Source organism: Neopelma chrysocephalum, unplaced genomic scaffold (assembly GCF_003984885.1).
Source record: "Neopelma chrysocephalum unplaced genomic scaffold, ASM398488v2 Primary Assembly neopelma1_125, whole genome shotgun sequence".
Lineage (NCBI taxonomy): Eukaryota > Metazoa > Chordata > Aves > Passeriformes > Pipridae > Neopelma > Neopelma chrysocephalum.
The window spans coordinates 1,214,698-1,231,622 of record NW_020897787.1 but is presented as its reverse complement, the minus strand read 5'-3'; the positions used below and the strand labels follow the sequence as shown (position 1 = coordinate 1,231,622).

The window sequence follows — 16,925 nt, the reverse complement described above, 5'->3', positions numbered from 1 at the left end:
AGAGAAGTGGTTTGGGTTGGATTTTTCAACAAATAAACTTAACACTACACATCTCCCCAACTAAATCAAAACAAAAGCAGTCAAGTCAGTCTACGCTTTAATGGAAAAGGCCAATGCCTTAAGTACAAAATATATTTAAATACATAAATAAGTTACTGTAAGAAAAATAACTGCTTGAACATTATACCTCTGTCTTGCATAAACACCACATCTGCACTTAAGCTCTGATGCTCTCTCCATGAAGCTTTGGCCCGCATATTTTCCAGCTGACAGCTTAACTACAATGCTACTTTTGGAATTCCTTCCCCCTCCAGTGGAGCAGGAGACTGAATGAACTGAATGAACTGCTTGTCACCCATTATCTGCCTCTGTGCTGCTGCTGCTCCGCTCCCTAGGAAGAGGCTGTTCCCACACGCATTATCCTGAACAGGGTGTTGAAGTTGTTGCTCCTTATTGCATCCCGACAAGCACTTATCACCTGTGCTTTGGGTTTGCCAACTGCAAAGAGACAAAAAGGAAAGGAAAGAAAAAACACTTCAGTTACTGAGTAGGAAACTGGTAAAAATGCTTATTTGATCCAGTCTCAAAATTTAGGGGTTTCTTCCAGATATTTTTTAAACACATGGTGAAACATCTCCTTTTTTCTAATACATAAATAAAAACCTTTCTTTAAAGAAGAATCATCTGTAGTTCTGTTTTAGGAGAGCTTAAAGGACTCGCTGGAAGGGGAATGCTATGGACAAAAAAGTACCTCCTTCCCAAAAGACCTACGGGACTGATAATACAGATAAAACAGCCCTGCTTAAGTTGGTAGTTGCCTTTTTTTAAAGTAGAATTATAAACTAAGAACTGAAATACTACTTTTAGAATTATGTTCAACAGAACTAGGAATTTCCGTATCATTCAGAAAGCTGGAAACTACTTTAAACTGTTCTTTCTAAAACTGTGATCCCAGATTATACTGGAGGCTCACAGTTGACTGGCACAGGCAATTGGCTACGACTGAAAAAAGGAAGATTATTTCTACTAATTGAGTTTCAGGCCAAAAAGCCTGAGGTCACTTTAACTAACCCAGGTGGCCTCTGGGACACATCTCATCTGCCTCACCAGGGCCTGAGACTCCCCAATCCCTCCAAAATCAGAGACTCACCCCGCAGCCGCCCAGCCCTCTGGATCGCCTGGTTCACAGCCTTCAGATTGTTCAACAGCTCCGTGTGGTTGTTGCAACGAATTTTGTATTGATTTATTAAGTCTCTGTTCAGATCATACAGCTCAATGTACCGTGTCTTCATGTTTTTCCTGGGGGAAACAATAAGTCCAGTTATTTGCATCTCTGGGGACAAGAAAGTCACTCCTGGTTTGTCAATGTAAAGGTGCAGCAATACGTGGCTGTGATGGCTACCACAGTCTGCCAGCTGTGAGACAACAGACTTGGCTAAACATGTCGGTTATACTCATCATTTTACTCTAAAAACAAGTGGTCCATTGCAGTTATTTTACCCAGCAAGCCAAAGTGGAGATGCCACTTTCCCCAGTGAAAGTACCACTGCCCTGCAGTAGCTCAGACACTGCTGCTCTTCACAGTAAAGCTCAGACATCAGCAGAACACAGCAAACTGGAGTGAAAACACACCTAACATTTCTTGTTGTTCTAGAAAGTTCACACACCAAAGACAGCTTTTCCTGCCTTCTTCCCTTAATGTATCTTTTCTAACATATCTCACCATCTTGAAGTAGATTCACCCCACCTGCTCTACACTAAGCCCTACCCTTGCCCTCTCACTTTGCCCTGACTGGTTTTCCACCCAAAGAATGAGACAAGGTTCATGGTGGGACCAGCAAAGGTAAAATTCTACATCAAAAGCTGTAACTAGGCAACTCCTGTATCACACCAATAGTTTTTTGTGCTCTTTTCCACCTGAAAAGCAAAAACTGGCTGCTCTAAACCCAAAGCACACGAGCTAGGCAGCAGTGGCTCACATGTCTCCCAGGAGCCGAGCATCCTCCGCCTGGACCAGCATGCTGCGGATGAGGTTGGAGTGTTCAGCCATGTCAGCAGTGAGCCTCTGATTCACAGCGTGGTGTTCATCCACCTGGCCAAGGCAAGCAGCTCCTGAGCAAGGGTCCTGGGCACCCTGGGCACCCAGGCTAAACCCCGTGTGCTACTGGCCCAGTGAAATAGGAAATAACAACATCACAACTTAACCTACCAGCATCCCTGAGACCATTCTCCTTCCCCTCACCCCAGCTGCCAGAGCAGCACCTTGGCCCCTGGAAGGGGGTGAGCAGGCTGAGATACACATTTCATGCCCTGACCCAAACTCCCAGACAACCCATTTACATCATCCTAAACAACCACCAGCCGGGGTCCACGGGCCTGTTCTACACAACAAAGAACAGGCACAAAGTCGAGGGTGTCCCACGGAACATACAGTAAGGCATCGTTGGGCTGGTTTCCACAAAGAAGATAAAGCAGTTTAGAGATCCTCTCATAAAATGCTCCCAGTGACTGCTCATCTGCCAGCTCAGAAATGCCCAGTGCCTCCTCACCTTCACCAGCACCTTCCGCAGCTCCTCGAAGTACGCGGGAAAATCTGCTTCCACCTGCAGATCCTCGATGGCCAGGAAGGAGGCCAGGGACTGCACAATGTCCCCAGCCAGATCAATGTCATCTGTGTTGATGGAAATCTGGCAGAAAGGACAGAAAGCACTTCAGCACTCTTCCATGCCCAAACATCTGCCAGCATCTCAAAGCAGGTCCTTTACCAAGAGGCAAAACTGTTGCATGGGAAAACTCCACAGTTTTCAGGAGACAAGGAGACACTGATCTCAAAGGGGCTTTTATTCAGGCTTGGGATAGAGAGGCGTCTGTGTGCACAAAGGACCAGTGCAGAAGTTACAGGCAACCTCTGTGCCTCACATTATGGCTCCCTGAAACCAGGTTGTGAGGAAAAAAATACCCTCCTTCCTACACATCTGCAGGCTAAGAAGTTTACTTCACTAACAGGCCCTGGGATTTTCCTCACTAACAATAAACAGACCCAAAAGTTTCCAAAAGCATCCCTATAACATTAGTACTTTCTCTGCCTGTTCGGTTGCCCCTCACTTTTACTGTCTCGTACTGGCACCACCCTTAAGTTTCACTGGATTATAATTAGGAGGGAGTTTCCCCTTGTCCATGAAGGTACTCACCTCTCCACCAGGCTTGATTTTGATGCAAAGCTGACCTGCATTACGAAGGGAAGTGAAGCAAACCTGAAAGGGAGCACTCTGAAACTCTGCATCCTCTGGCAGCAAGAAGCTCTGATTCAGCCACATAACGATCTTGCAAAAATAAAATCAAGAGCATCAGCCACCCCCTGTGTGTAAAGCCTGGGGAACCACACAATGTCCCTGCACGTGATGTGCACCAGGACACCCTGGAAAATTCGTTTACTAAATTTCATCCCCTAACCCCATGCCATGAACTTTTCAGAATGAGGAGAGTTGAATCCTTGCACCAAAGCTGAATATTCCCAAAAGAGTCAAATCCAACAACCAGAGACCACAGCCTAAGGTCAAAACATAAGCCCAGGTCTGGAGACCAGAGAAAGCTGGGAAGCAAGGCTTGGTTCTACTGCAAGAAGTTAAAACTGTGTTTCATCTTGTTTTTTGTCCTGGCCATTTAATGCAGTAAAGGTCATGGAAATATGGCAGAGTCCTACAGTGAGGAAAATGACCAGCTCTAATTACTGCCATCCTACAATTCAGATCTTCTGGAACCAAAGCTACAACACTGCTGCTTATCTGTTTCCAAAGTGAGCCATTACCTGGGCACTCTGCTGCCTTTTTCCCTACAAATTCAACACTCACTACCAGGCTCCTGCCCTTGGCATTCCATCAGCCAGCACACAGCAAACAAGATAATGTCTTAAACACCTTGTGATCTGAGGCCTTTAGTTCCTGCACAAATTCCTGATGCTGGGAATGCCTCAACAGAGGCATCTTTTAGAGACAGGAAAAAAGCTGCAATACACAGGCTGCTCACGGAATAACCTTTCCTTTGCTATTGGAAATGTCAAGCTGATTGCAAACCCTCCACCTGTGAAGGACTGCAAAATAGGAATCAGGGCAGAAACTCACCCTCTGTGGCCTCTCATTGGTGGTACAGTTCACAAAGCTCAGGGGCTCCGTGGCTGAGTCCGGGCTGCTCAGCGCGTACATGGAGAAGCGAGGCAGCTGCCTGGTCAGCTCAAACACGTGGAACTGGGTGCTGCCAGCAAGCCAAAGGGAAAACAGAGACACTTACTAACACAGCAGGGATCCACCTATTGCAAAAGTTCCTGGTTCTTTTTTAGCTGGGTACTGGTATCAGCAGCCTCCAGTTCCATAATCAGCTGCTGCTTCCCAGGAAGAAAGACCGAACTTGGAAATTCCAGGCTTATCACAGGTTGTACAACTCCTCCCCACTGCTGACATTTTTAACAATCCTTCCACTGAAACATACTCTCAAGGCTAACACATTTACAATTTTACTATGTGATTGGGTGTTTCCTTTACAAGTTCACTGAAGTCTTATTAAAAACAAAATGAAGACAAATAGAGAAAACAAAAAGGGAATTCAGTCCCACACACTCTTTCTGCAGTAGATGGCTCACTCTCAAAATACACCTCCCTACCCAGTGATTTGAGGGCATTCAGACTTTATCTGGTGAAGAGCTCGGCATCACAGGTGCAACAGTGTTTTTAAGAAAGCATTCCAGCTCTCCTTCCAGTAACACAGAGAAGTGGGGCACCCGGGGACTAACGGTGCACTTCACAAGGGACAAGCCTGAAGCCACATCACTGCTGTGTCCTGGTCACACAGTGAGCCCTGGAGAGCAGCAGGGATCCCAACTCACCTGTTCCTGTAACCCACAAAGGCTTTGATGTGCAAATCCACGGGGACATCTTTGGGTGGAGTGAGGGGAACACGAACACAGCTTGAGAGGTTCTGCAGACTGGGGTGCACCACGTGGCTCTCTCCTTCAAATATGCCCTCAGCAAAGATCAGCACAGCACGGATGATTGTGTCTTAGCAACAAGGAAGAAAAAGCAGTTCCTAAATTAAAAGTTGTCCTCTGGCAACAAACTATTTTCACCACTATTTTCAGAATTAAGCATGGTAAACTCTTTATACCCCCTCCTCTGAATTGTGAGAACGTGCCAGGAGACCAGGACCACCACATCTGGGCCCAACTGCATGGCTGGTGTTGGGTGAATTTGCTATCTTGGGTAGTTCCAGTCTGCATATAAAGCCAGCTGAAGTCCAGTTGCATTCACACAACACTCTCACTAATGCAGCTGTGGGTTAATGTTTACAGTCAACACAAGGAGTGCTGCAGGGATCACCAGCACTGGTTTTATCCAAGTTAAATGTTAATTGCCTTGGAATATAACACATAACAAGAAGCAAATTCCATCAAACTCCTTTCCCCTGAGACCCAACAAAGGAACACAGCTCGATTCAAAACTCTGTGCAAGGAAAGAAACCACAAAGGGGACATTATAGACAACAAAGGGGAGACATGCAAACCATAAGCTAAATATAACTAAAAATTTGCATTAATTTACATGAAATGAATGTCAAAGGTTGCAGGTTACCACTCACCATTTGTGGTGGAAATACACAGCTCCACATGGGCAGACTGGCTGTCAGAGCCCAGATTAACTGAGAGGGCTGTCTGGAGCTGGGTGTTTGCTGGAATCACACCTCTCTGCCCATCAGCTTCCTTCAACTCAGCGTTCAATTCAGCCTGTTAGAAAACACACACCCTTCAGTATCAGAATTTCAAGATTTCCAGTCAAGAAACCTAGAACACAGACACATAAGTAAGTTCTCTTTTCCTGCAGAAGGAGGTCACGTTACAGCAATGCCCAGACACTTCACACAGCTATGAGTGGCAGCTGCATTAGGCACAGAGCTATGGATGCTTGGATGCAATTTTTTTGGGTGCTTTACCATTGATGGAGCCAAACCTGTACTCAGAAAAGCACTTAACACATATCAGTTTTAAGCACAAGCTTATAGAATCCCAAGCTTTTGCTATGGTGGTTGTTTGCTGTTCAAATACGAGTTTGCTCTTTCCTCAGACTGTCTTTGAAACTCTTTATTTCTGCACGTTCACCATCAAGCCACAAGTGCTTTTCCTACACCCTGGCAGTGCTCCCAACCCTCACCCAGTGACCTGATCCTCTCACACGATCCTCTCTGACTCCCAAGTTGGCTTACACACTGAAAACTACAATTGGCAGTCATAAGCCAAGGCTGAAGGGAATCCAGCTCCAAACACAACTGCTCTGGCAAGAGGAAGGAGCAAGGAAAGTGTTGTCAATTAAAATACAAAAAGCAAGTTCTGAACTTGCACAAGGAACAAGCCAAATGCATAAGCAGGAACCCGCAGCAGACAATCTCACTGCACCCTGACAGGTTACAGCTCTGACTTGTCTGGACTGCCCCACAACCACTTCCCAGATTACCCCAGATTTATACTAACAGGAGGTGTGTTTTGGTCCCTCACATTATCTAAGTAGTACCTTTGCATTTTCCTCATAATTTCTTAATTCCAGCAGCAGATTTTGTTTCTTCTGACTAAGTTCTCGGATCAGATCCTGCTCAGCACTCGTGTCCATTAGGTTTCCTTTCATCTCCTCACCTCCTGGCAGATAGCCTCGGACTGTACAGAAACAAAACACAGCCAGCTTCAGCAAAGCCTTTCCCAGCCTCCCCAAAGCTTTCTGTAACAAGACTGTCTTCTATCACCTCTGCAGAGGACACTAAATCTGGTTTTCAGATGGTACTGCTCAGCTGAAGACTGAGCATTGATTTAGACCCACAGAGGCTCCGGCTTTCTTGGTGATCAGGACAAGAGAAATGCACAATAGAAAAAAAAGAAAAAAAGTGAATTGCCAACCTGCCTTTAAGCTGTACTCACCTGGCCAGACAAGTGCAGCACCCAGTCCTTTTGCAAGAGGATTCCCACTACAATCATTCTTTCAGGTGCTTAGGCAAGTTTGCAATTATGGAAAATTAGTAAAATGTGTACCTGGATTTCTAGAGCTGGTCAGAGGGTTGTTGCTGTCTGAAGGGACTGTAAGTCACTGTCAATCAGCCAGGAAACAAGATTTACCCACAGCAGTTTTTCCCCAAATCAAGGGATACTTCACCTCAAGGGGTACAACCTGTTTCCCAGTAGTCCAGTGGAGCACAGAGTTCTGGACTTATCTCTAAGTGTCTGTGGAGACAGAGGACCTGAACAGATGATGAGACAAAGACACTTGCTCTAAACTTCCATTTTGCTCTAGGGCTGTGTGCTCTGATTGCAGCTGACAATGAAAGCCAGGGACAGAAGTCTTATACCTGCAAAGAATATGCTGCCTGACTGTGTATAACTGCTGCCCCACAAAAAGTTGCATTCAGCTTGCCCACTGATGAAAGGACCCGTTTTATTATTTCTGGGTGAATCATTCATTTAAAATGAGAGCAAGAGAGAAAACACAGTGCAATACAGAACACCTCATGTGAAAGGATGCTCTAATGACATTGCCTATATAACCCCAGCCACACCAACTGGTAAGGCCTAAAGGGATCCCCATTGTGCCAAGGCTTGTTTACAATGGACCCATCAGAAAAGGATGGTCATGTTCAGTGATATAAACCTACACAGCTCTGTAAGGACAAGGTTCTTCAGAACTGCCTACACTGCACCCCTTCTGTAAGCTTGGGAAAAGGTTTATATGCTGAAGCCCAAGTGCAGCAAATCCCCACAGCCTGTGATTAAGACAGACACCAAAATACTATGCTATTTAACAAGGACAGGCTTTTGTTTCAAATGGGTTGTGCCAGACCTGCCTGTCTCAGGCCACTGACGCCAAGCAGTCGGATAATCACACCAGTGTCTTTCCTGAAGCCATCCCTGTAAATTCATGCTGAGCTTATTTAAATAATCTGTGATCATATTTGTTTCCACTCACAGTAACTGGGTCTGACTTTCTGAATGCATAGGGGGATAAACCCAGCACTTCTCAGGAGAGACTGGAGAGCATTTTCCAGGAAACAAAGCGCTGTTAACATCTAAAATTTCTAATATAAAAACCACCTGCAGAAGAAAACCTAAACACACACACCCTTAGCTCTCTAAACACCTTTACCCACTGTAAAGCAGCCAATAGAAAAAAAAAAAAAAGATTTCCTATACATTCATCTATTATAATGTAGCCTAAAGAACCAGAGTCTGTCCTGAATATCATTATCTTTGCATTAGGATGGGGCTTCTTCCATTAGACAAATGAATTTTGATGGCTTCTTGGATCACAATGAAACACACGCCGATTCTCACAGAGGAGGCGATATTCAAAACCCTGTTTGCAGACAGCATAACTCAAAATTCCCTTAACTTCACACAAAGCCAAGGGAATCTGGCACACAAAATGTTGGAAGCAAAACAATGTTTAGCTAATCTGAGATGATGTGATGTGCCTGATATTATTGTGTATTAAACTAATATCCTGAGCAATGCTCTTACCTTCCCCATCGACCGAACAGCAGATTAACTGGGTGCTCCCATCCATCCTGTAATCCCCCTCCACCACTCCTGCAATTGAGGAGGCAAAGTTGTCCTTAAAGATGACCTCCCCAGTGCGGTCACTGCGGGCATCAACCTGCAACAACAGAGTCCCAAGCCTCAGCAGGAACAGAAAAGCTCCAAAATAGGTGTCATGCCATCCTCTGAGCTGGGAACTGAGGGCCAGCTCCACTCACAGCACTGCAGGCGAAGTACAGCTCTGCTGATCTGAACACCACACGTGAAAAAAACATCATGCAGAAACGACCTCCAGGCAGACTCAGCTAGAGGGAACTGCTCTTCAGAGATGCTTCCCTAAGTTACACACGAGGAAGGAAAGGAAGGGACTGCAAGTCTGCACTGGGAAGGTTATAAACATATGAATGCAGCAATGATGGGATTAAATTAGAAATAATGCAGTATTTACAACCTGCCCTCCCAGCTGCAGCCCCTGTGCAGGGAATTATTTTTATACACAAATACCACAACCTTCAATTACCTCTCATTGGAGAAGAAGGGTGAGGGGGGCTCAGTTCTGTGCACTGTGTATTTTCCAAAGCCCAGCTCCCAGCATTACTCTTTCTAAGAGCTATGAACTGTTTCAGATCAACAAGCTGGGTAGAGACTGCCAGTGGAAAAGAACAGGAGTAAAGCAAGGAGAGGTTCTCTCTTTAACAATCACCTAATCCAGCATAAGTTACAACATATCTGGGCTCCAGACTGCCAGCCTGATATGAAGTTATTAAATTCCCCCCAGGCTAATGACAGTAATGAGAGGTGTGAAGAAAAAAAGCATAGCTTCACAAAAAAAAACTGGCAAGCTGCATCCAGGAGGGATGTGGCAGTTAAAACAGTCATTTCTGACAAAGGGGAATACCAAGGAACAGGTTTAAAAGACTAAGACTGAGCTGTATAGAATGCCTTTACATAAAATCAAATAATGCTTGATTAATCCTGCCCCAGTGGAGACTGACGCTGCTCTCCTGTTACATAACTGCTTTGTCTTCCCTGTAGTTTGGGAACATTTAGGAAACACTGCAGAGGATTATTACCATGTCCTCAAGACACACCTGAAAAGAGACACTCAGGAGCTTTAGGATGTGGCATATGATCCCTGCTGCCACAGAAACAACTTGCCACACCTTTGCAACTGACTCTGAGCTAAGCAGGGGAAGCAGCTTTTCTCTGATCTTGCACTTGGCACTGGGCTCACCAGCCAAACTAGGTTCATTGCAATAGATCTTCAGTGCTCGGCTTTCTTTTTAATCTTTTGGATTGCTGTTCCTCAGATCATTTAACAGCCTCGATCAAACACAGTTTCCATATCCACAGCTCTTCATTTCCCCCCTGTACAAACTCACCTTCCCATTGGACCAGCCAGTGATCAGCTCAGGCACCCCATCAGAGTTCAGGTCAAATGCATGGATGCTCATTGCCTGGTTTTTTGACTGAGCACAGAAAAGAAAGAACAAATTAGGCTTGAGTATGTTTTCTGAATTGCACATGCTTGACACATGCAAGACTGAACTGTGAGGCTACAGAGATTAGAGAAAAAAACACAATACTGCCTCTTAACAGGCAGTTTGAGCATCGCTATCTCTCAGGCCCTTGCATTACAAATCTAGTCCACTGCTTTCAAAGGACCTGACTGTTCCTTTAAATACATTTCCATCCAAGCAGATGATTAAACTCACAAAAACAAAGCATAAAAAGGCAAATCCTCTGGGGAAAAAAAAAAATCAGGTCTTCAACACTGTCATAAAATGAGACCAGCGAGGACAGCCATGAGCCTCTTCCTATCACCTCCTAGGGAATCTTTTCTTATTACTATTAAATATGCTGTTCTAATCTGTGTCATATTAAGAATATTAAAATGGGCATCAGGAAAGGATCTTGCCGAATTGATTTGCTGGAGCAGCAAATTGCTGTTGATGAGAAAAATTAACTTTGAACGCAGACAGTGCAAGATTTCAGTCTCTGAAAAACAGTTTATTGATCCAACAATACAGCCAGAGGCATTTTCTAACATGAATTCAAATTTCCCTCCTACTTAAACAACCCTGTGAAGCTAAAGAATCCCTAGGTGTATGGTTGTATCCAGGATGTTTAAGCCATCCCCAACAGCCCAAAAGGAACTGACACAGTATTCATTTTGCGTGTACCTATAAAAACAGGTAGATTTTGTAAGAACAAAGTTAAGTTCTCTGCTCAAAGTTCGTCTAAGGAGGCAGGATAACATCAGGATGACCTGAGATCAGGTACCAAGCCTCCTGGCAGCCTTCAAGCTTGCAGTGATGATATTCCAACCCTGGACTAACCTTGATCCTCCAGTAGCGGGCTGTCCTGTCGTAAACTCCAACGGTCCCATTAGCAAGAGCGTAACCAAACCGACTGCCATACATGGGGCTGAGGGCAGTAATGGTCTTGTGGGGAAAGGAGGGAGAGAGAGGATACAGCAGTGAAAACCTCTGCAACTTCAAGTAACAGGGAACAGGCTACACGATCTCTCATGTGAACTCTACAGCACTTAAATGGTAAATCAGACTGTTGCAGGAAGCACCGAGTACTGAAGAAACTACTTTTTAAAAATCAGTTTGAAATCACCAAAGGCCTTGTAGGATTTCCTCACACAAGCTGCGTTCCCAGGGTTAGGACACACTTTAGCAAGGATTGCAGAATTGCCCTCCAACTGTGTGCTTTGCCCAAGTATTTCCTACCACAGACAGCAACTGCTCACAGGATTCCTGTGGTCATCAGTGCTAACACACTGTCAGTGAAAAACTAGTCCAAACACACAACAGTCCTTAAGCTTCAGGAGCTGAGGATGTCAAAAGTTCAACTTTACCAGAGTTAGGAAAGCCCTACAGATATTATTGGTAGAAAATCTTTGCCCAAGATTAATGAGATAAAAATTAACAGCTTCCACACTTGGACTCCTTTGGAACACAACTGGAACACCAGGCCAGGTATTACCTGAATAAATAACAGCTCTGGGGAAACACCTGAGAGTCATAACTCAGCCTGTTTCTCACCCCTTCCAAGACCCATTCTTCATTAAGCTAAGGTTCTCAGTGCTTGGAAATGCAGGTTTTTCCATGCACTAGAGATTTTAATGTCAGGAGGAACAACTGCAATCATCTGTCTGGTCTTCTGTACAGCGTAGCATGAGAGACTTCCTCCCATTAAATTCTTCACCAACTTCTTATTTAAACTCAGCTGACTGTGCTCCTTGGGATTTTTTAGCATAAAACATGCGAACCCTTTATCCTTTCCATGCACAATCTTCTCCACAGTCTTTCCCAAGTATCAAACCCCTCTAAATTACAGGCACTCGGTAAGGACAAAAGACCCCATCAACAGTTAGAAACTCAAAGGTAACACTCCATAAATCTATACCTGATTGTCCATTTACAAGAGTCACAACAGTCCACAGCTTCACTTTCACCAGTAAGTGATTAAACAGACAAAATGCAAACTGTTCAAGACTCCCAAACCAAGCACAATGTATAAAGCTATTGTTCCCTGGATTTACCCTCCCAAAAAGAAAGGTTTAGGTGTAGCTGTGTCTTTCTAAATGAGAACAGCAGGATTGTAACAGGCCTCCTAAGACTCTGCAGGTGTGAATTTAAAACAATTCTACCATGGATCTGGAAATAAATCACACATGAGAGTGAGGAACCTTTACCTTCCCTTTAACCAGAAATCACCACGTGACCAGACTGGCCACTGCACACACAGCAGGATCTGTTACAGGCCCAGTTCTAATTCTAGCCATAGCAAAAGCCTCCTTTCCTAGAACAGTGGATTTGTCTTTTATAGCTCTTCCTAAGTGGTTTAATAGCTAAGCCTTTTAGTCCCACCTTGGGCAGGGGGGAGACCTCAGATCTTTAAGCACAAAGGCCTGTAACATGCCCTTACTCCACCTTGGCTCTAGAAGGGCCGTGAGAAGACTGAGAACACTCCTAAATGCTGTGAAAAGGCTATTTTACTCCCTTCCAAGAAACCCAAATCTAACAGTGGAGGTGCTCTCTCAGTTCTTAAGCTAAAGAGTATCCCCTACACCTTTTATTTATCCCTCTCTAAACCTTTCTGCCCCATGCCTTACTTCAGTCACCACAGCCCTTTTAAGACAGCCAGTGCATAACTCCAGTTGCAATATAAACTTCCAGTTTTGCCTGGGCATCCCCCTTCTGCCCTGCCATGCACTGTCTGGATACACACAAGGGCAAGTTACATCATCATGATTGTGTCAAGGCATTTGAGGAAATCTGTAGAAGACATTCTTTTGCTCAGAGGGCACTCAGAGCTTCAATCACAACCCAGTAACCTTAATCACCCTTGGACACGGCCCTGACTTTCAGCCAAACAACAGTCACTGTTCTCAGCTGGCTGAAGGTTTATAAATAAACAGAGCAAAAAAACCCCCTGTGTAATGAAAGACATTATTAAACTAACTTTTGCAGTTCTAGCAGAATAGATACTGTGCCAAACAGTTGAGTAACTATTTAGCTACACAATAAATCTGAACCAGAGAAGCTTTAGAGTACACAACGCTTTCAGCTCCATCAGCAACTATAATAAACATTAGCCAGAAGTAATTTACCTCTGTCTCTGACATCTCTGCCACGATCTCATCTTCTTTAAACACCCGGATATCAAAATCTTCAGAGCCAACAAGAAGCTGAAAAAAAAAAAAGTGTATCTTAAAAATAGCTATTCAAGCTAAGGAAATAAAAAGAACATACACCAGGATCCAGAGGACAAACAAATATTCCAAGTCCAATGAAGAGGCTTTAACAGATGTTTGAAACGTTGCCAGTGGAGCAAAAGTTACAAGATTTCAGAAGTCTCCTGTTGATCAAGTATTAGTTACTCTTTTTTTTTTTTGTCAAGCCAGTCTCTACAAAAACATAATGAAATATCTGGGGTAGGAATGAGAAAAGATACTTTGGAACACCAAGGCTCTGCTCTTTTCTTACTGTAGAAGATTCAGTGTTACAATTCTTACCTGCAATTATATATATATATATTCCTATTGTTTGTCTCATGTCATATCAGCAAGATGTGTGTTTCAAGTTATCTTCATTTTAAATCAGCAGAGCAAACACTATTTCATTTCCCCATGTCACTATAAAGAAACAGGAGGGCTGGATCTAAAGGCAGATTTCTTGATTTTACCAAGTATAAGTGAAGCTTTTCACAGGACAGCTTCTTAAGAGCTCACTTTTACATTTAAGATGCTTGTGAGTTGTTTCTGTTGTTTCTGTTTCAAAATAGAATTTATCAAGCATATTCAAGAAATACCACTGAAAGAGATGCCTTACAACTGATGATCACAGGTATTTCATTGTACTGCTCCTGGTGTAGGGAATTAAAAAGAGAGAAGTTTTCAACTAGTTAGCAATCAAAGCCAGGCAGCAGTGCTGTGAAGACTCCAGATGTGACTGGTTTAGCCACCCAAGGAGTGCCAGAGCACTGCTGCTCCTCACACATTGACTCAGCATTTTGCATGTCCTTGCCAGACCAGAGCCTGGAAAAGGCACAACTCCCACACAAGGATCACTTCAACTGGTAATATAAGTCAGAAATACTTGACAACCCAAGTTTTTTTATTATTATCATTTCACCACAAGACCGCAAGAACAGCTGAATTCAGGTGTAAATGGTTACAAACCTCAGTTTTGCCATCACCATCAAAGTCACACAGTGCCAACGAACGAACGTTGTCTCCAGTAACCTGAAAACAGAAGGACAGTCCTCAGTGCTGGTGACAGCTGCCAGAACCTGAATTGTTTTTAGTATCTCAACTGCAACAGAACAGTTGACACAGTCAACAGTGCTCGAGCAACATCTGAGTGCACTGAATGCACAACCAAAATACAATTTAAGGTCTGAGATAAATTAGGGAGGATCAACAACCAAATTAATATTCACGCATAAAAACACCCAAGATGAATTAGTGCCATTGAAAGAATCTTCTAATAACATCAAAACCATTAGGCACAGCCTTACCGTCCAAAAACGGTCATTTCCTTCATAATCAAAGCCCTGCAGGGCACAGTTCCCACCAATAATAGCAAGTGGAGGTGAAATATCTCCAAGCTTTCCAAGAACTATTGCATTGGCTCCATCTGAAACCTACGGAGAAACATCAAAGGAAAAAGAAACAGCAGACAATGAGACATCAGAGTACACAAATCAAGGAGAGAGCCTCCAACATTATCACTGTCATTGTAGCTGAGCTCTGAATGCCTATTAATTTTTTTTAATTTTGTCTTGCTAGGTGAGGTGTGACGTATTATGAAAATTTGCTCTCGCACACACAGACACACATCACATTCACATCTTTATTTTGAAATACTGCAGATATTCTACAGACAAAATGTTCTGAATAGAGTAGTAGAACTAATACATGGAACAGAAGCACAATTAATTGACAATGTAATGTAGAAACTGTGATCTTTGGAATGGAAAGAAACAGAAAGCAATGGAGATACTAAAAAAAGCAGACAGTTTAAATTAAACTTGCCTCTCTGTAAAACAAATCTGAGTTGTTATACACATCATAAGCCAATAAATTAGTCTGTGTTCCGACCAGAAGACAATCATAACCCAGCTGAGGGTTCAGCACTCCCGAAGCCAGACAAGTGATCCCCTGATTAATGTTGAGAAGAGAAATGTCCGAATCCTGGTTACTTGGCACCATTCGGTTTGTGCTTGTTCTCTGCCCTCGGGCATGAGGGTTGTGAATAAAAACCTGCAGAAACAAGGATATAAATATTAACACAAAGCATGTATCTGTGTATACAAACAGTAAAGACTACTGTTTGCATAATAAATGCGATGGGGAAGAAGGGCATTCACTTAACCTACAGACTGGGGGTTTTGCTGACAATAGTATTTCTCACAGTTATTCTCTAACCTATACCAGAAAAAGGGAAATGGCAGGAAAAACTGCTCTGGCCAGGGGAGTTGCGACACCATTGTTTTGTTTATTTCTGAAAATGACAATTGAGGAGTCTTCAGAGTAAGGCAAAAAAAAGCAAACCAAAGGGAACAACAACAAACTAAACAAATTACATCCAGCTGGTAACAGCGTTTGCAAAACACCCCAAACATTTAGGACAATTTAGCTGGTACCTATCTGTAACCTCCATCTGTGGGTGAGCATGGTTAATTTAAAAAGGAGCCTGTGATAAATAAGGTTTTATTCTCACTGACCAAATATTCAGTCATTGTAATTATCTGGAGCCAAGTCAGAGGATCTCAGGATATTATGCTCAACAGCTTTTGCTTTATGGCTGTGCAGCCTGTGCCTTGGACAAGCCCACGTTCTGTGCTGTTCCTAAAGGCTCCAAAATAATAATGCTGGGAAGCATCACAGATGAACCCTGTTTGCATTTACAACCACCTAAGTGCCTCTGTGGGTTGATGCTTCAACCTATGTTTTGTTAATTATTCAGATTGTAGCTAACCCCGTATGTTTACGGTTCAAACTCAAACAGGGCACAGGGGATGCAGTCTGTGCATCACCCACAGAAACCTCAGCACCGCTGCCCTTATCAGCACCGAGCCTGGTCTGTACCAGTGCCAGGGCTCGCTGCTGTGACTGAGAACTGTATGATAAAACTCGCGGCTTGAAAAAAAAAAAAAAACGAGACTGCTAGAAAATGTGAAAGTTTCCTTGGCAACTTGGGTTCGTTGAGTGGGTTGCGTTGGAAGGGACCACTGGAGTGGGGACCACTCCAACAGAGTCCCCAGAACGTGTTGCTCTGGACTGTGTCCAGAGAGCTTTTGAATACCTCGGGGCAGGAGACTCCACAGCCTCTCCACAGTGCCAGCGCCCAGCCGGGTCACCAGCTGTTAATGTTTGCGCTCTCCCCACTGCCGCAGAGGCTCCGAGCATCGCGCCCCGCGCCCGCACACGGCCCCGGCGCCTCGGGGGGCGGCCCGGGCCTGCGGGGGGCGAGGGACACGAGCCGCCAGCCCTCGGCCCGGCTCCCCCGGGGGCCGGGGGGGGGACTCAGCGCGGCTCCCGCGGCCGCTCCTGCCCCGTTACCTTGCCCGCCTGCGTGGCGGCCGCCAGGCAAGGGTGCGTCCCGTCGTACCGGCCCAGCGCCACCATGCGGGGCAGGATCTTGTGGTTCAGCTTCAGCGTGAACACGGGCACCAGCATGATGGCAGCGGGGAGCGGAGCGGGCACGGAGGGACGCGGGCGCCGGGCCGCGGGGCCGCCCCACACGCGGGTCCGCCGGGCCCGGCACCGGCACCGCCCCGCGCACGCGCGGCCGCCGCGTCAGCGGGCACGGGCGAGACCAACGGGGGGAACTGAGGGGGGGGGGGG

The 16,925-nt window shown here is 44.8% G+C and overlaps 1 protein-coding gene across 1 annotated transcript; it reads right to left on the bottom strand.

Annotated features, from left to right (window-relative positions):
* Positions 1-80: 80 nt before the first annotated feature.
* BBS2 (Bardet-Biedl syndrome 2) lies at positions 81-16,805 on the bottom strand. Its single transcript, XM_027698172.1, has 17 exons — positions 16,641-16,805; positions 15,111-15,338; positions 14,594-14,719; positions 14,256-14,318; positions 13,185-13,262; positions 10,900-11,004; positions 9,943-10,029; positions 8,543-8,678; positions 6,555-6,694; positions 5,629-5,773; positions 4,880-5,051; positions 4,122-4,251; positions 3,192-3,323; positions 2,550-2,687; positions 1,980-2,092; positions 1,151-1,299; positions 81-498 (listed from the first exon to the last, which is right to left on the bottom strand). The coding sequence occupies exons 1-17, from the start codon at positions 16,755-16,757 to the stop codon at positions 392-394; spliced, it is 2,166 nt and encodes a 721-aa protein (XP_027553973.1). The 5' UTR covers positions 16,758-16,805; the 3' UTR covers positions 81-391.
* Positions 16,806-16,925: the final 120 nt, after the last annotated feature.

Coding starts and splice junctions, on each gene's coding strand:
- BBS2 (XM_027698172.1), bottom strand. CDS start 16,757: ATGCTGGTGCCCGTGTTCACGCTGAAGCTGAACCACAAGATCCTGCCC. Junction 15,339..16,640: donor CCGCCACGCAGGCGGGCAAG/GTAACGGGGCAG, acceptor TTGTTTCTGCAG/GTTTTTATTCACAACCCTCA. Junction 1,300..1,979: donor GCTCGGCTCCTGGGAGACAT/GTGAGCCACTGC, acceptor TGTTTCCCCCAG/GAAAAACATGAAGACACGGT.